The following is a 14170-nucleotide window of genomic DNA, read 5'->3' on the forward strand; positions in this document are numbered from 1 at the left end:
TTTTATTAAACCAGAAAATAGTAGATTAACATTTGGTAGTATGCTGAAGTTGAAAATTTTTTTTTCTTAAACTAATAAGGAAAAGGGAAGGAGGGGCTGAGGGGTTGCAAAACAAGTCTTCCCCTGTGTATAAACAGGGATAATAATAAGGATAATTAAGGAATTAAGTCTACCCCAGATAGAAAAAAGTGTGACCATCTTATTGACTATTTCAAAATTCCTTGTTCTGCTTTGAAAAAAAAAAATTTACCTATTCCTTTTATTGTTCTTTTTACTATTAAAATGTACAACCAAAAAAAAGAGCTAAAAATTTGAGAATATGAAAAAAAATACAATTTAACAGATTAAATAACAATAACTTCCATCATTTGGAATGTCAAATTAGGTACAATTGAGTTTATTTAACATCAGTTAATCTAGAGTCTGAAGCATTAATTAGGGGCAGAAAGTAAATTTTCATATAAGATTACATTGTAGGGGTGTAACTAATGTTTGCATCTGGAAGCAAGCAGTTGGTCATACCAAGCAAGGGTGGCATGAAATTCAAATTACCCAAGAACACATCATCTGTCAAATCAATATTTTGGTCTGGCGAGCCCAAATTGTTCTGGCTAGTCTGGAGGGATCCTCTTCTTCCTTGAGACATCCTCTTTTTGCTGTCAGTATCATCAGAGCCCTTACCTAAAACTTGCCTATTACCTTTATTACCGAAACTCAGGGGTTTTATTTTAAAAGATTTTCTTCCTTGGGCCAGACTTGCATCTAGATTATACAATACTGATACTAGTTCATTCAGTCATTTGAATTCTTAAACTGGGAGAAACTAATTAATTAAACAGACTGTTTATATGATTTTAGTTTCACTACTTTTTTAAAAAATCTTTTCATATATAGGTTAACATCATGATTTACTTTTTCTGTAATTAAAGATACTTAGGCTTTTTGACAAACTCATAATTATGATCTATTTATGTCCGATAAAAACTCAAACATTTATATCTATTAAGAAATGTGTGTCCACATTTAGCATTTTTTCAAGGCATTTAAAGGAATTATTTAAATGTTAGATTATCTGAATGATCCTATCTAGAATAAGCAAACTTGTGTTTTTAAAAATATTGTTACAAATAAAGTGTTGGAGATTCAATCTTAAAAAAAACAGCATAAAAGGATGAATTGTTTGCCTAATTTAAAATGTGATAAACTGATCTTTACAATAATAATATTTATCCCAAACATTTAATTTTTAAGGCCAATAATTGGTACAAGCATTTGCGCCAATTATAAGATAATAATCAAGCATAAGCTAAAATACAAAATTTAAAATAAAAGCAAAGACTTATCAGAAAATAATATTCTAAAAAAAAAACAATAAAAAATTTTCTGGTTCAGTTTAATGTGTAATGTTTGTCCACCATAATATTTGTTCTCAAGTCATATTTAGTAGTGCACTATTTTCTGAATTTAGTTTATCAAATCATACAAATATGCAATAGAACCAAGCACTTCATAGTAATTTATATTGCACAATAATAAATGGGAAGCTACTCTGATTTTTTTTAAATAACCTTTAGAGCTTCTAGTTTTGTTATTATTACTTGTTACAAAAACTAAGTAGCCACAAACACAGGTGGTGTACTATTTTCTTCTAAATTTATTTTATTAAATTACACAACTATACAATGAAACCAAAAGCTTCATAATACTACGGAAGCTACTCTAAAAAATTTTAAAAAGACATTTAGAATTTCAAGTTCTATTATTATAGTTAATCAAGAAAACAATAAGTAACAACTAAAACTTTAATAACTACTGATTCGCAATAGTAAACTAGGGAAGGTTTAAAACGTTACATGAGAAGACTTACTTTCGTCAGCTTCATTTGAGTTTTGAGGACTGTAGAAGCTGTTGGAGGATGTGCTGGAGACTATACTAGAGCCAGAGCCCTTCCTTGAGTGGCCAGGTGTGGTGGAGAAGGCAGCCCTCACCACGTGAGATTTCTCATCTGCTTCTAGCATGCTGTAATGATCAAACATGCATAAAAGCAATTTTAAAACACATGTTTTATGCCATCAAAAAGCCACAATTGGCCTTATGGCAGTAAGAATACAGCCTTTGTAATCTGATCAAATAAATTAATTTAATTGACCAAACATAATAAAAATGTTAACAAACCCGACTGATCAAATAAATTAATTTTGCTGACCAAAGATAATACAAAAAATTAAGAAAACCCACTAATCAAATAAATTAATTTAGCTGACCAAACATTATAAAAAAATTAACAAAACCGACTGATCAAATAAATTAATTTAGCTGATCAAAGAGAATTAAAAAATTAACAAATCCGACTGATCAAATAAATTAATTTAGCTGACCAAAGATAATAAAACAATTAACAAACTCAACTGATCAAATAAATTAATTTAGCTGACCAAAGATAATTTTAAAAATTAACAAACCGGTTAGCCTCCTCCAATTTCTGCAAGAGCTCCTCTTCTGTCGGCTTCCTCGCCTCACCAGTGCCATCTCCTACAAAAGGTAACCGACCATGTAAACAGCTAATACATGACATAACTAAAAACATGCAGAAAACTTAATGAAATAGGATGTATAATATAGGGGAAAAAATATGTGTGTGTATATATATATATATATATATATATATATATATATATATATATATATATATATATATATATATATATATATATGTTACGATCAAAGCCCGAAGTGCGGCCAAACCCTGGATTGGCCGGCCAATCCGCGCATTGGCCGGCTCTCTTGGCCAAAGCCCGAAGAACTTAGCAATTAGATCGTATTTCGTACATTGGCCGGCCAATGCGCGCACTGGCCGGGACGTACTGGCCAAAGTCCGAAGCGCTTAAACTTGACAGCGTATTTTGTACATGGCCGGCCAATGCGCGCACTGGCCGGGATGTCCTGGCCAATGTTCTATCTAGACTAAGTTGTGATCGCATTTTCATTATTCTGGGTGCGTTTTCATTGAGAGTAACGTATTGTTTAGCTCTTGTTCGTATAGCATTCTATATGCAAGTCGACATGGATCAAAAAGGCAGTCAGACCATGAGACAGACATAGCAGATGGCTGTCAAAAGAAAAAAGTGTAAATCCATGTTAGTTTCCATATATCGGCTCTCGATAAAATAGTTACTGAGGAAGATCTTGAGAACATTGGACAAGAAATGGAGGTTGCCATAAATGCAACGACATTCTCAGCTAACACATCTACTGGCATGGCAGAACACCCAGACCAGTTAAGTGAAAATAATGTGGCCAACAGATTCTATATAGTTTGTGAAAAATATTGTAGTGCAGCTCATTCTTTTGGATCCTGTGGCAACGATGTCCATGCTATTTGTGGAATACCTAATGAAGCAGACGAAGGGTACGGAGGGAACATTACCTGCAGATTGTGTCACAACAAACAAGACATCATGGAACACAGATCAGCAGCTCATACTGGCTTGCAAACTCAAGGTGCTAAGATGCTTAAAACATCAAATACAAAATTTAAAGATGGTGAAGTGGGTTACAATGTACGCATCCGTTTTCCAGATGTTGACAGAGGTCACGGTGATCCCGGAAGCGTGATTGCAGTTGTCATGAGCGTCGAGGGCGGTTTCTACAAATTAGGAACGGAACATGGTGTTCTAAAACAACTGTATGCTAGTAGTGAGTTTTCAATTCTTTACGAAAAACTGCTCTTATTGTCGTCAGTTGACACTGAGGAAAATTCACTACGAACCATCGCATCTTCAAAATCATTGACTGGGGGCCAAGGCTACACTCGCTGCAATTGCACAACTAAGTGCACAACAAATCGCTGCAAGTGTAAAAATAACAAGCTGCTATATCATTCTAAATGCCATAAAAGTTCAACTTGTTGTAACAAATGATGATATTGATAGATTGAGACTATAGTACAATAAAAAATTTGAATGTTTCTGTCAATTACTTTAATTAATAATCAATAAAGACTTAATTTAATGATCCTTACGGCATAAAAAAAAAAAAAATCTGCTCATGATCTTCTAATTCGGACTTTGGCCGGTCGTCCCTAACCAGACGATCTTCTAATTAAGAGCAAAGTTTCGGACTTTGACCGACCTATGGGAGGCGATATTGGCCAATGCGCGGATTGGCTGGCCAATCCTAGCCGACTTCGGGCTTTGACCGTAACATATATATATATATACATATATATATATATACATATATATATATATATATATATATATATATATATATATATATATATATATATATATATATATATATAGCCAGATTGATATCGAAAATTTTTTTTATTTACTAAAGTGAACATGGATTATTGAAAACAAAAGTGTCATTTTCTTTATTATAACAGAAACAATGATGAAAATAGCAGATTAGACTATCATTTTCTTTTAGTAATCACTTAATAGGAATAATGTGTTCATGGTTATTTAAGGATAGGTATCACCCCATTTTCTTCATTAAACACAAAAAAATCGAGTACAAGTTAACCTACCATCTCCTTTAGCATCCATTGGCAAGTTTGCAACAACAATGCCGACAGTGGGAGAGGGAAAGTTCTGGTTCAAGTCTTTGTCCTGTCCATTCAGCATCACACCTTTCTTCAGGTGAGCAGAAGGACTGTGGGATGTCTGGGCAAGGTCCCCACAGGCAGCAGATCTGCGGCTGTTGTCATCACTAGCCGGAGAGTGGTTAGCACGTCCATCCATAGCGACAGACACCTGTGGGCTCTACGCTGCCGACTACTTGCTTACTTGTCATGTCCATTAAAAATTCTAAAAAAAAAATAGAAATTTTTTTTTTTGCTTACTTGCCCTATCCATTAAAAATTCTAAAAAAAAAATAGAAATTTTTTTTTTGCTTACTTGTCATATCCATTAAAAATTCTAAACAAAAAAAATTGAATTTTTTTTTTTAATTTCTGCCTACAAGCTAGGTGACAATATTGAATATGAAAATAATATTACAACTTTAAAATTCCTTTCTGCGGTGTAGCTAATAAAATGCTAAATTATAACAAACAAAACCATGCAAACTGTATTTGTTAAAGTCAGCAGAAATGCATGCACAGACCACATTTTTATAGGAAAAAATAAACAGCTAAGAACTATGAAAATAAAAACATGTAGCTATGAATAGTCACTGATACTTTGGAAATCAGTGAAACAATAGCTCTACTGTATAAGTTAAAAAAACTTTAGGTAAAAATAAACTTTACAATGTACTACATAATTAAAACACATTTCAGAGTATGAGGGAATTGTACAAATCAATTCCACTTCTAACATATGAAGTATACAAACCAGAAGTTTTCCAGTGAGAAAAAATAATCAACTAAAAACATAGTATCCATAACACACTATAGAACACTCGTTCATTTAGAGTAAGAGTAAAAAAGAAAAAGACTTACAGACTGCTCTGCCCCCTATCCTCCCAAATAAACAAACCGGTAATAAAACCCACAATCCCCAAATAAACACAACAGACACTACCTTCCCCCCACCCACCCCTACGGTACACAGCCATTGTTTATGTTTAGGATAAAGAGAGCAACAGCATTGTCCAGGAGATAAAACTCTGTTGTCCCTCTACTTTAGTGATGAGCAGTGGTGAAACAGGGATAGGATATGTGTTCAACAAGATAAGGACTTGGTCTATGTACTATATGAGATAGCAGTGTTGTGTATTACAAGGACATAGGTGAACCATCTAAGCTAGATGGTAAGGGGATGCAACTGCGCATAATAACATAACAAGTTAATTACAAAGTAAGCAAGAAAAAAAAAACACTACTTAGTACCACACAAGTATAGATGAACCACTTCAGATTGATGTAAGGGAAGCAACTACTCATAATTTAAAAAATAGGTTAATAGAAATAGGCAATCTGTGTTTTAATAAGTCAAGTAAAAACCTGAGAAAAAAAATTAGCAATACCGACTGCTCAACTTTTAATATAAAAATGTTTAACAGGAATTTCTAGCATGAAAATGCAGCTAACATAACCTATCAAGAAAAACAATTGATAAATTGCAAAAGTTTTAATTCCAGGAAGCATACAACTGGATAATTAAATAAACATTTGAGGTGCTTTAATTTTTACTTGACAATTAATGTTTGATTATAACAATACAGAATTAACTGTTTTTTCTCATGCAAATAAAGTAAAACTGAAACCCACAGATCTAAACTTTGCTCCAGTGTTTCTTTCAGGAAGCTCCTATTTGAGGGGAGGGGGAAGAAAGAAGAAATCTGTAATTAATCTACAAAGACAATAGATACTTTAACCCGGTCCATGCCCCACCCCAGAAAAAAAAATCCAAAATAAACCCTGCTTAGAACGCTTGCTTTACAATCAGTAGTCAAAAGTCATAGTTCAAGTTTCTGTATTAAAAACAACTTTCTAGTATAAACCTGAATAAGGGAAGGAAGAGACTGTCCTTGAGTGAACTCAACAAACTGTCATTTTAACATTGAACCAGGATATTTAATCTGAAACCCAATGTCTTTGTCATTCACGTTAAATGTGTATTGACTGACAATTATTTGAGTTCAATGAAAGACTTTAAAACTGGAGGCTTTAGGTAGAACATATCCCTAAGAAAAAAGAAAACGGGGTTTAGCCTAGGGAACACCTTGAGATGTCCTGGATATCGTCAGGATGCTACATTCATTTAAATGCTGTTATAAATCGTCTAGAATTAAGATGTTGACAATGTCAGTCCCTGAGTCCACCCAGCTTCGATGGGTACCCAAATCACTTTAGGTGTCGTGCATAGAGCTGACCACAGTATCCCTTCATATTCCGAAGTCAGAGAAAAAGCTGAACTTTACTTAACTTGCTCAATAGAATGTCAGGTTTGAAAAGGGAACTTAACTGTTATTATCAGTTCTTGTAAGTAAAAATGCTGGCAGGTCTTAATAAAGTACAGCTTCAAGCTTTTCTTTTTGTTGGGTCAAAGTTAGGGTCAGATTGAGTTTAGAAGTAGGGACATGGTTATACTAGTGAGACTAGGTTGCTTTGTATATGTCCAGATGATGCTTTTTAATACCTGAGGTAACCAGGTATGTTACGGTTAGACTGCGTTAAGATATAGGGTCATGGTTATACTAGTGAGACTAGCTTGCTCTGAATGTCCAGATGATTTATAATACCTAAGGTAACCCGGTATGTTACTGAAGTCAGTTACATTAAAATTTTTAAAGAGGAGTTGGATTTACTAAGATTATGAATGATTAACAGTTAAAATCACATCAAAGCCTTCCTAAGATCTAAAGACAAATAAGATCCTTCAGATACTAAAATTGATTTCACAAACCACAAAGGTTTGGAAAATAAAACATCAAACAAATATGTGACAAATTTTTTGATATACTGAGTCAAAAAATAAGCGAATAGGATGTCTCTCTAACAATGTAAAACATAAAGAGACAAAACAGTAGTAAATATAACAATATAAATTTTAGTTTGAAACATATTTGAAAACAAATAAAATTACTCATAATTATTATAAAGAAATGAAGATGACAAAATCACAAGTGAATGATTTATTTCCTAGATAGAGCCAATCAAGAATAATAATCATACATCCAGGAAATGAGAAAGGCATTGGTATAGTTGTTATATTAAAAATATATTCTGAAGTGGTTGTTATGTTAAAAATTGTAAATAGTGAATAGCCCGTTTTATATTTCAGCCTAAAACAACAAGGCTTAAGTAAAGTTCAAAGTTATAACCTCGACATAAATTCATAAATATCTGATGCTGAACCCAAATAGCAAAACAGTAAGCTCTCTGTATTTAATACAATACTCTTGAGTGTTAACTGAAGAATATGTTCTGAAAATAATGCTCAGTATTATTCATACTATGTGTTCCACAGGTAAAAACGAACCTGTGTAGTTAAAATGTTTGAAGCAACACAGTAATGGACACAGTGAGTGGTACCCAATGCATCAAATGATGACAAGACTATATACAGCCTATGTTTGATTGAGGTTTAGCCCTAATCAGTAAACATTCTGATGTGTCATAGAATCCATCTTACTGGCTTCAATCAAATAGACATCCTTCTTATAAGAGTTGTTACCTAACATTTATTAATGCAAATCTGTGGTATGTTAATTAGAATTGTTACCTACCTAACATATTAATGCAAATCTGTGGTATTTTCATAAGAATTGTTACATAATAATAATAATGCAAATCTGTGGTACTTTCATAAGAAATTTTACCTAACTAACAAAATATTTAAATAATGCAAATATGTGGTATTTTCATAAGAATTGTTACCTACTTAACATAATAATGTAAATCTGTGGTATTTTCATAAGAATTGTTACCCACCTAACATAATAATGCAAATCTGTGGTATTTTCATAAGAACTGTTACTTAAAATAATAATGTAAATTAGTGGGTGGTTAAAAAATAATAAATCACTATGATCACCCTCTTTAGTTCGGTCACTATTCATATATAAAATAAGTATTTGTTAATGTTAAAGAGATTAAATAAGAACATTTTTAATCTTATCAAATACTACTAGCAAAATATGGAAAACAATACACTACTTACTTTTAAAACAAGAACAGAGTTACTCTGAGTATTATTGCTGCTACCTCATTAGTGAAATATAACCCACTGGATTTAAAATTTTAACTTGGGGGATTTACTGTAAATAGCTAGTATTATTACCGGTTAGAAATAATCAATCACAAGTATTTTTGTTTAGTTCTCCTAAGTAACCTGACAGGATAATACAGTATTTAAAAAAAAATGTCTTTGGTTAGAGTAGCTATACCAGTAAAATAAAAATTCCATTCATTGTTGAGAATACAATACTGCGCGGAGGTATTTTTTGTTAATGGTGCTGCTATGGGTAGCATCAGGTTCAGGGTAATTATACCAGTAAAATAAAAAATTCTATATGGCCCTGATGATACAATATTGTGAGGATGTTTCTGTTCTGTCGATGTTGCTGTTATGGGTTAAGGTAGCTATACCAGTAAAATAAAAATTCCATACAACCTGACAAGGAAGAGAATCTATTTCTCTGACCCTAGTATATAGATAGTAGATTGTTTGTGTCGTTAGAACTTTTCCCAACTAAAATCAGATGCCCAATTAATTAATCTAACAGGGTTAGCAATTATGAACAGTATGAGGTTTTTGTTAATATGCAATTATAGCAGAGAAAAAAATGACAAAGTGGTAAAATAAAAGCAAGATGTAGTTCTAGAACCAATAGATAGTTCTTGCCAGATTGAAAAAATTGAACTTGTTTAAGATGGTAGAAGAAGGGTGTGATTAAAAATGCACAGCCTGAAGTGGGAGAATTTTCAAAAATTGAAATTTTTTTTTTGTTAATGTTTTCTGTATATAAGAATTGTGCTGTCAAGTAAAATTAAAACACATGCCACCGAGAGTGGTTACTTCCTAATTTTAAATTAAATCTCTTCATTAAAATCAATGTTAAAAAAATTCTAATTTAGAAAATTGTCTTTGAGTTTGCTTTTAAAGCTGATATTTGTCAAAAAAAAAGGTTATTGGGCTAAATAATCAATGACAATGTCATCATATTAATTTGACTTTAAGAAAAAAAACACCCTTGTTTGCAAACATTGAAAAGGTTAACAGGCTAAATATATATATTTTATTTTCTCAAACTTGGAATGGTGTGGTGGAATGGTAGAGCTAACATAACAACAGCTAACTTAAAAGTCTTAAGTTTGTATCCTAGGCTTGAGTCTGATCAACATCCCCGAGTCCAACGAGCTCCAATGGGAATCCGACTCATATTAAGGAAACTAGATAGTGCTGACCACATTATCCCTTTGTATGCCAAGGAATGGTGTGGTGGAATGGTAGAGCTAACATAACAACAGCTAACTTAAAAGTCTTAAGTTTGTATCCTAGGCTTGAGTCTGATCAACATCCCCAAGTCCAATGAGCTCCAATGGGAATCCGACTCATATTAAGGAAACTAGATAGTGCTGACCACATTATCCCTTTGTATGCCAAGGACATTAAAACGGACAAATTCTACTTCATGTACTCCATGTCGCTTAGTCACAAAAAGGAAAAGATGATGATTTATGATTTCTCAAACTGATTCAGCCTAATTGCATATGGTGAACGGAAAAAAAGGCACAGGAAAAAAAACACAGGGAAAAAAACCACAGAAAAAAAGTCACATCTTTTGCTAGTCCTTTACTGCCCACATTTATCACGCTCATTACATAATGAAGTAGAGGATCAAAACAGAAAGTCGACGCTGTACAAAGGCATGGACGCAAAACATCAACAACACACAATATAGTTGCAGTAAATTGTAATGGTCGATTCCAGCCGGAAAAAGATATGCATGCGCAATGAAGGGAAACTACGACTTGCCTTCGCTGCTATGTTTTCGATGGTACTGCACATGCGTGTGTTTACAACCGCAGAACTCTAGCCCTAACCCTATCCCTAATCCTAGCTCAGCTATTAAGGTCACTGTGCATGCGCAGAACTATCTTTTGCCTATCAAGTGGAGATGCTGGGGCGAAAAATCTTTTTCTGAGTAGTCACTTCGATACTTTCAGATAGGCCTAACGCCACATTAGTAGAATCTTCTTAAAAATGTTGAGTTAACTTAAAACTATCTAATTTCTAAATAAAATTATGATCTAGAATCTAGAGAGTAGGCTGAAGTAATAGAATCTAGATCTAGCTCAGCTTGAGTTTGAGCTAGAATCTAAATCTAGAGATCTCTGGAGTGTTGATTGTTTGTTAATTGATAATAAATAATAGGCCGATTCTAGTCGGAATAAGATACGCATGCGATACGCATGCGCAATGGAGAGAAACTACGACTTAGCGGCGATGTTTTCGATGGTACTGCGCATGCGTGTGTTTACAACCGCAGAACCCTAATACCAACCCTAATCCTATCCTTAACCCTATCCCTAATCCTGTCCCTAACCCTAACCCTAGCCCTAATCCTATCCCTAACCCTATCCCTAATCCTACCCCTAACCCTCATTCTAGCCCTAACCCTAACCCTAGCCATAGGTCACTGCGCATGCGCAGAACTATCTTTTGCCGAAAAATCTTATTCCGAGTAGACACTTCGTAAATAATAATGATGATATGCCTTGATCTAGATCTTTAATATATAATATTACTTACTAGCCTATAGTCTAGGCCTATTTTTAAAAAAATAGTCTAAATCTTAGTATCTAGATCTAGATTCTAGATCTAGATCTAGGCCTAAATTTAAAGTAAAAGTTTGGGTTAAGCCGTTCCTTAAGGCAAGGCAATGACAGCCAGTGACTACTTCTACTTGGGAGATTTGATTAGGCATAGCCATAGCCCATGGCCCATAGGCCTAGTTACTGTAGTTAGGCCCTAATTCACTAATTGTAATAATTTTTAATCAGCATTAGCATTGATTGACATATTATTTTGGACTCAGTTTTTAATAGTCTTCTTTATTTTCAATGAGACAATAGGCCTAGGCCTAATCTTAATAAATCTGATATACTTTTCATGATGAGTGATTTTTCTTTATTTTCATTTTTGACTGAAATTTGAGGTGATCACAGTCGCGTCCGTGGAACTTGTTTTTAAAATTGTTTTGTTACTTACTCGTTCAGTTTAAGAATTCATTGATCACGTTCAGATTCAGTAACACATATAATACGATATTCTATACTCTATTTCAACGAATTTACACTTTGAGTACTTAGACTCTGATTCATGAGCAGTGTGCGAATACTACATCTAGAATCTCTATCCCTTCCTTACTCCTTCTTACACATTGAAGACCGATATGCTCCACCCCCATAATTTCTTTAGGGAAGTGTAGCTACATTAAAAACATGAATCATTTCACTTCCACTTCAGCTGAGTGAGAAGTAGGCCTAGTATGACATCGTCTGTGTAACCGTTAATTGTAAACAAATATTTTTTAAAAAAATAGTAATAGATCTGTAGGCTAAACGATAAAATATTTGAAATACAATTGAACGTAAAATAATTTATTTTTACTAGATTCTAGATCTAGAAGAATTATTGAGAACAAATATTAGGCCTAGATTATAAGGGGGGTCATCCATGGCATAAATGACGTCACGCTTTTTTGGACGATTTTTACCTCACCCTCCCCCCCCCCGTCACACATCGTCACAAAAAGCCAGACCCCCCCCCCTAAAATGACGTCACACCTCAGCCCATAACCCCCCCCCTCAAAATTAATTGCAGTTGAATATTTTTTTTTAAAACATCGATATTTTCCCAAAATCTTGTCTGCAATGTTTCTTCCAGACTTTTTTTCCGGTGGGGGGGGGGGGCACTTGAAATTTTCGGGGTGGGGGGGGGGGGGCGGTAGACTTTCTTCGGGGTGGGGGGGGGGGGCGGTAGACTTTCTTCGGGGTGGGGGGGGCGGACACTGTTAAAATTTTTACTATATAAATTATATAAATTTCATTTTGTTCGGGGGGGGGGGGCGGTAAAAAATTTTCGGGGGGGGGGGGCAACTCTGCTTGTCTGAACTCTGTCAAAATAGAGTATTTTAATCAATTCCTATTGTAATTTATTAAAACAGTATTCTAAAACGCGAAATAACGCTCAAATATGTTTTCTAACTATTGCTGTAATGCAAAAATGTGACGTCGCACCATCTGAACCCCTCCCCCCTCACCCTCGACCTCGTCACACACCGTCACAAAATTACGGACCCCCCCTTCCCCCCTACGAGTGTGACGTCATTTATGGACGACCCCTATAAGAGTTTATTAGAGCTTATAGCATACTATTACAATACAAAGGTCTGCTGACGCCTAGTCTAGAAAGAAGGCCCTCAAATCGATGTAGCCTAAATATTATAGATCATCTAGATTTAGACTACAAGCCCTAAATATAAATATAGATTAAATGTAATTTTTAGATATGTAAGCTAGATCTAGACCAGTGCAGCGTCTATACTCTATAATCTATACAGTATACACTGATACAAAATAGGCTACAGCTAAATTGCGGAGATCAAGGCTATATCTAGATCTAATCTATATTTATATTTTTAACGCAAACACTATATTGTAAACAATTTCATTTTTTTTTACCGATACGATAAACAGTTTAGATTTTGTAGTGTTAAAAGCAACTATTTTATAAACAAAGAAAAACAGCAAATTTATAAACAAAGCTTCAAACTTTGCTTTGGGTAGTCCATACACGTCACGATTCTTACCCCCCCCCCCCACCCCCTCACCCCCCAATCCATCATTATAAATTATAGCCTACATAAGTTTCTTTCAGGGATAATTTCGGGAGTGCTCCCTTCCCCCACATGATATAGTAAAAAGTTTTTTTTTTATATAGAAATTATATCTACTTTAAGTGTCCGATCTCCGGAAATTTAAGTGTTCGACCTCCGGAAATTTAAGTGCTTACCCACCTCGAAGGTTTCCAGTGCCTCCCCCCTCCCCACCTGGAGAAAATATTTGAAAGAAACACTGTTATACATCCTCACAAAAGGATCACTTTTCCATCCCCCCTACCCCCAACCCGATATTATATTTTAAACTGGTATCGCCTTTAAAATAAGGTTTTATTTAAGAATAGATCATTTGTTAAGAGAAATGTCAGGGTTACGCCAGGGGCAAGGTATGCGGCCCATTGTGACGGTCGAGCGGGTTTACGTCAAGGAACAATAGCAGCACACACACAAACACAATCATTGATACCTTTATGATTGGGCGATTGGGAAATCAGCCCCCCCCCCCGAAATTTTTTTACCGCCCCCCCCCCCCCCAAACGAAATGAAATTTATATAATTTATATAGAAAATATATACTTTAAACAGTGTCCGCCCCCCCCCCCGAAGAAAGTCTACAGCCCCCCCCCCCCGAAAATTTCAAGTGCCCCCCCCCCCTCCCCGGAGAAAAAAGTCTGGAAGAAACAAACACAGGTCGGGATTTCTAAAAAAAAATCAATGAACTTAAATCCAGGGTAGTTAATGGATTAAATCTGTCACCGATATAGCCCCCCCCCCCCCCTCCTAAATTCGACTGAAAATGTGTATAAGTAGGTTCTAATTTGATTGGACCGATAGTTCGATAACACAAAATAAAGTATAGACAATAATA

The 14170-nt window shown here is 34.6% G+C and overlaps 1 protein-coding gene across 7 annotated transcripts in view; it reads right to left on the minus strand.

Annotated features, from left to right (window-relative positions):
* Positions 1–11887, minus strand: part of LOC131927993 (EVI5-like protein) — a 47673-nt gene extending 35786 nt beyond the window's left edge. For 4 of the 7 annotated variants that reach the window (XM_059283891.1, XM_059283886.1, XM_059283925.1 and 1 more), the window contains exons 1-5: positions 11670–11887; positions 4535–4814; positions 2463–2532; positions 1868–2019; positions 553–762 (exon numbers count right to left, since the gene is read on the minus strand). In XM_059283891.1, coding sequence (XP_059139874.1) covers positions 553–762; positions 1868–2019; positions 2463–2532; positions 4535–4748 — 646 coding nt within the window. In that variant the 5' untranslated portion in view covers positions 4749–4814; positions 11670–11887. The remainder of the gene's footprint in view (positions 1–552; positions 763–1867; positions 2020–2462; positions 2533–4534; positions 4815–11669) is intronic. The other 3 variants (XM_059283916.1, XM_059283910.1, XM_059283901.1) reach the window with 1 other exon arrangement.
* Between the last annotated feature and the right edge of the window lie 2283 nt (positions 11888–14170).

Source organism: Physella acuta, unplaced genomic scaffold (assembly GCF_028476545.2).
Source record: "Physella acuta isolate Inbredline_101_S28 unplaced genomic scaffold, ASM2847654v3 ptg000090l, whole genome shotgun sequence".
NCBI lineage: Eukaryota > Metazoa > Mollusca > Gastropoda > Physidae > Physella > Physella acuta.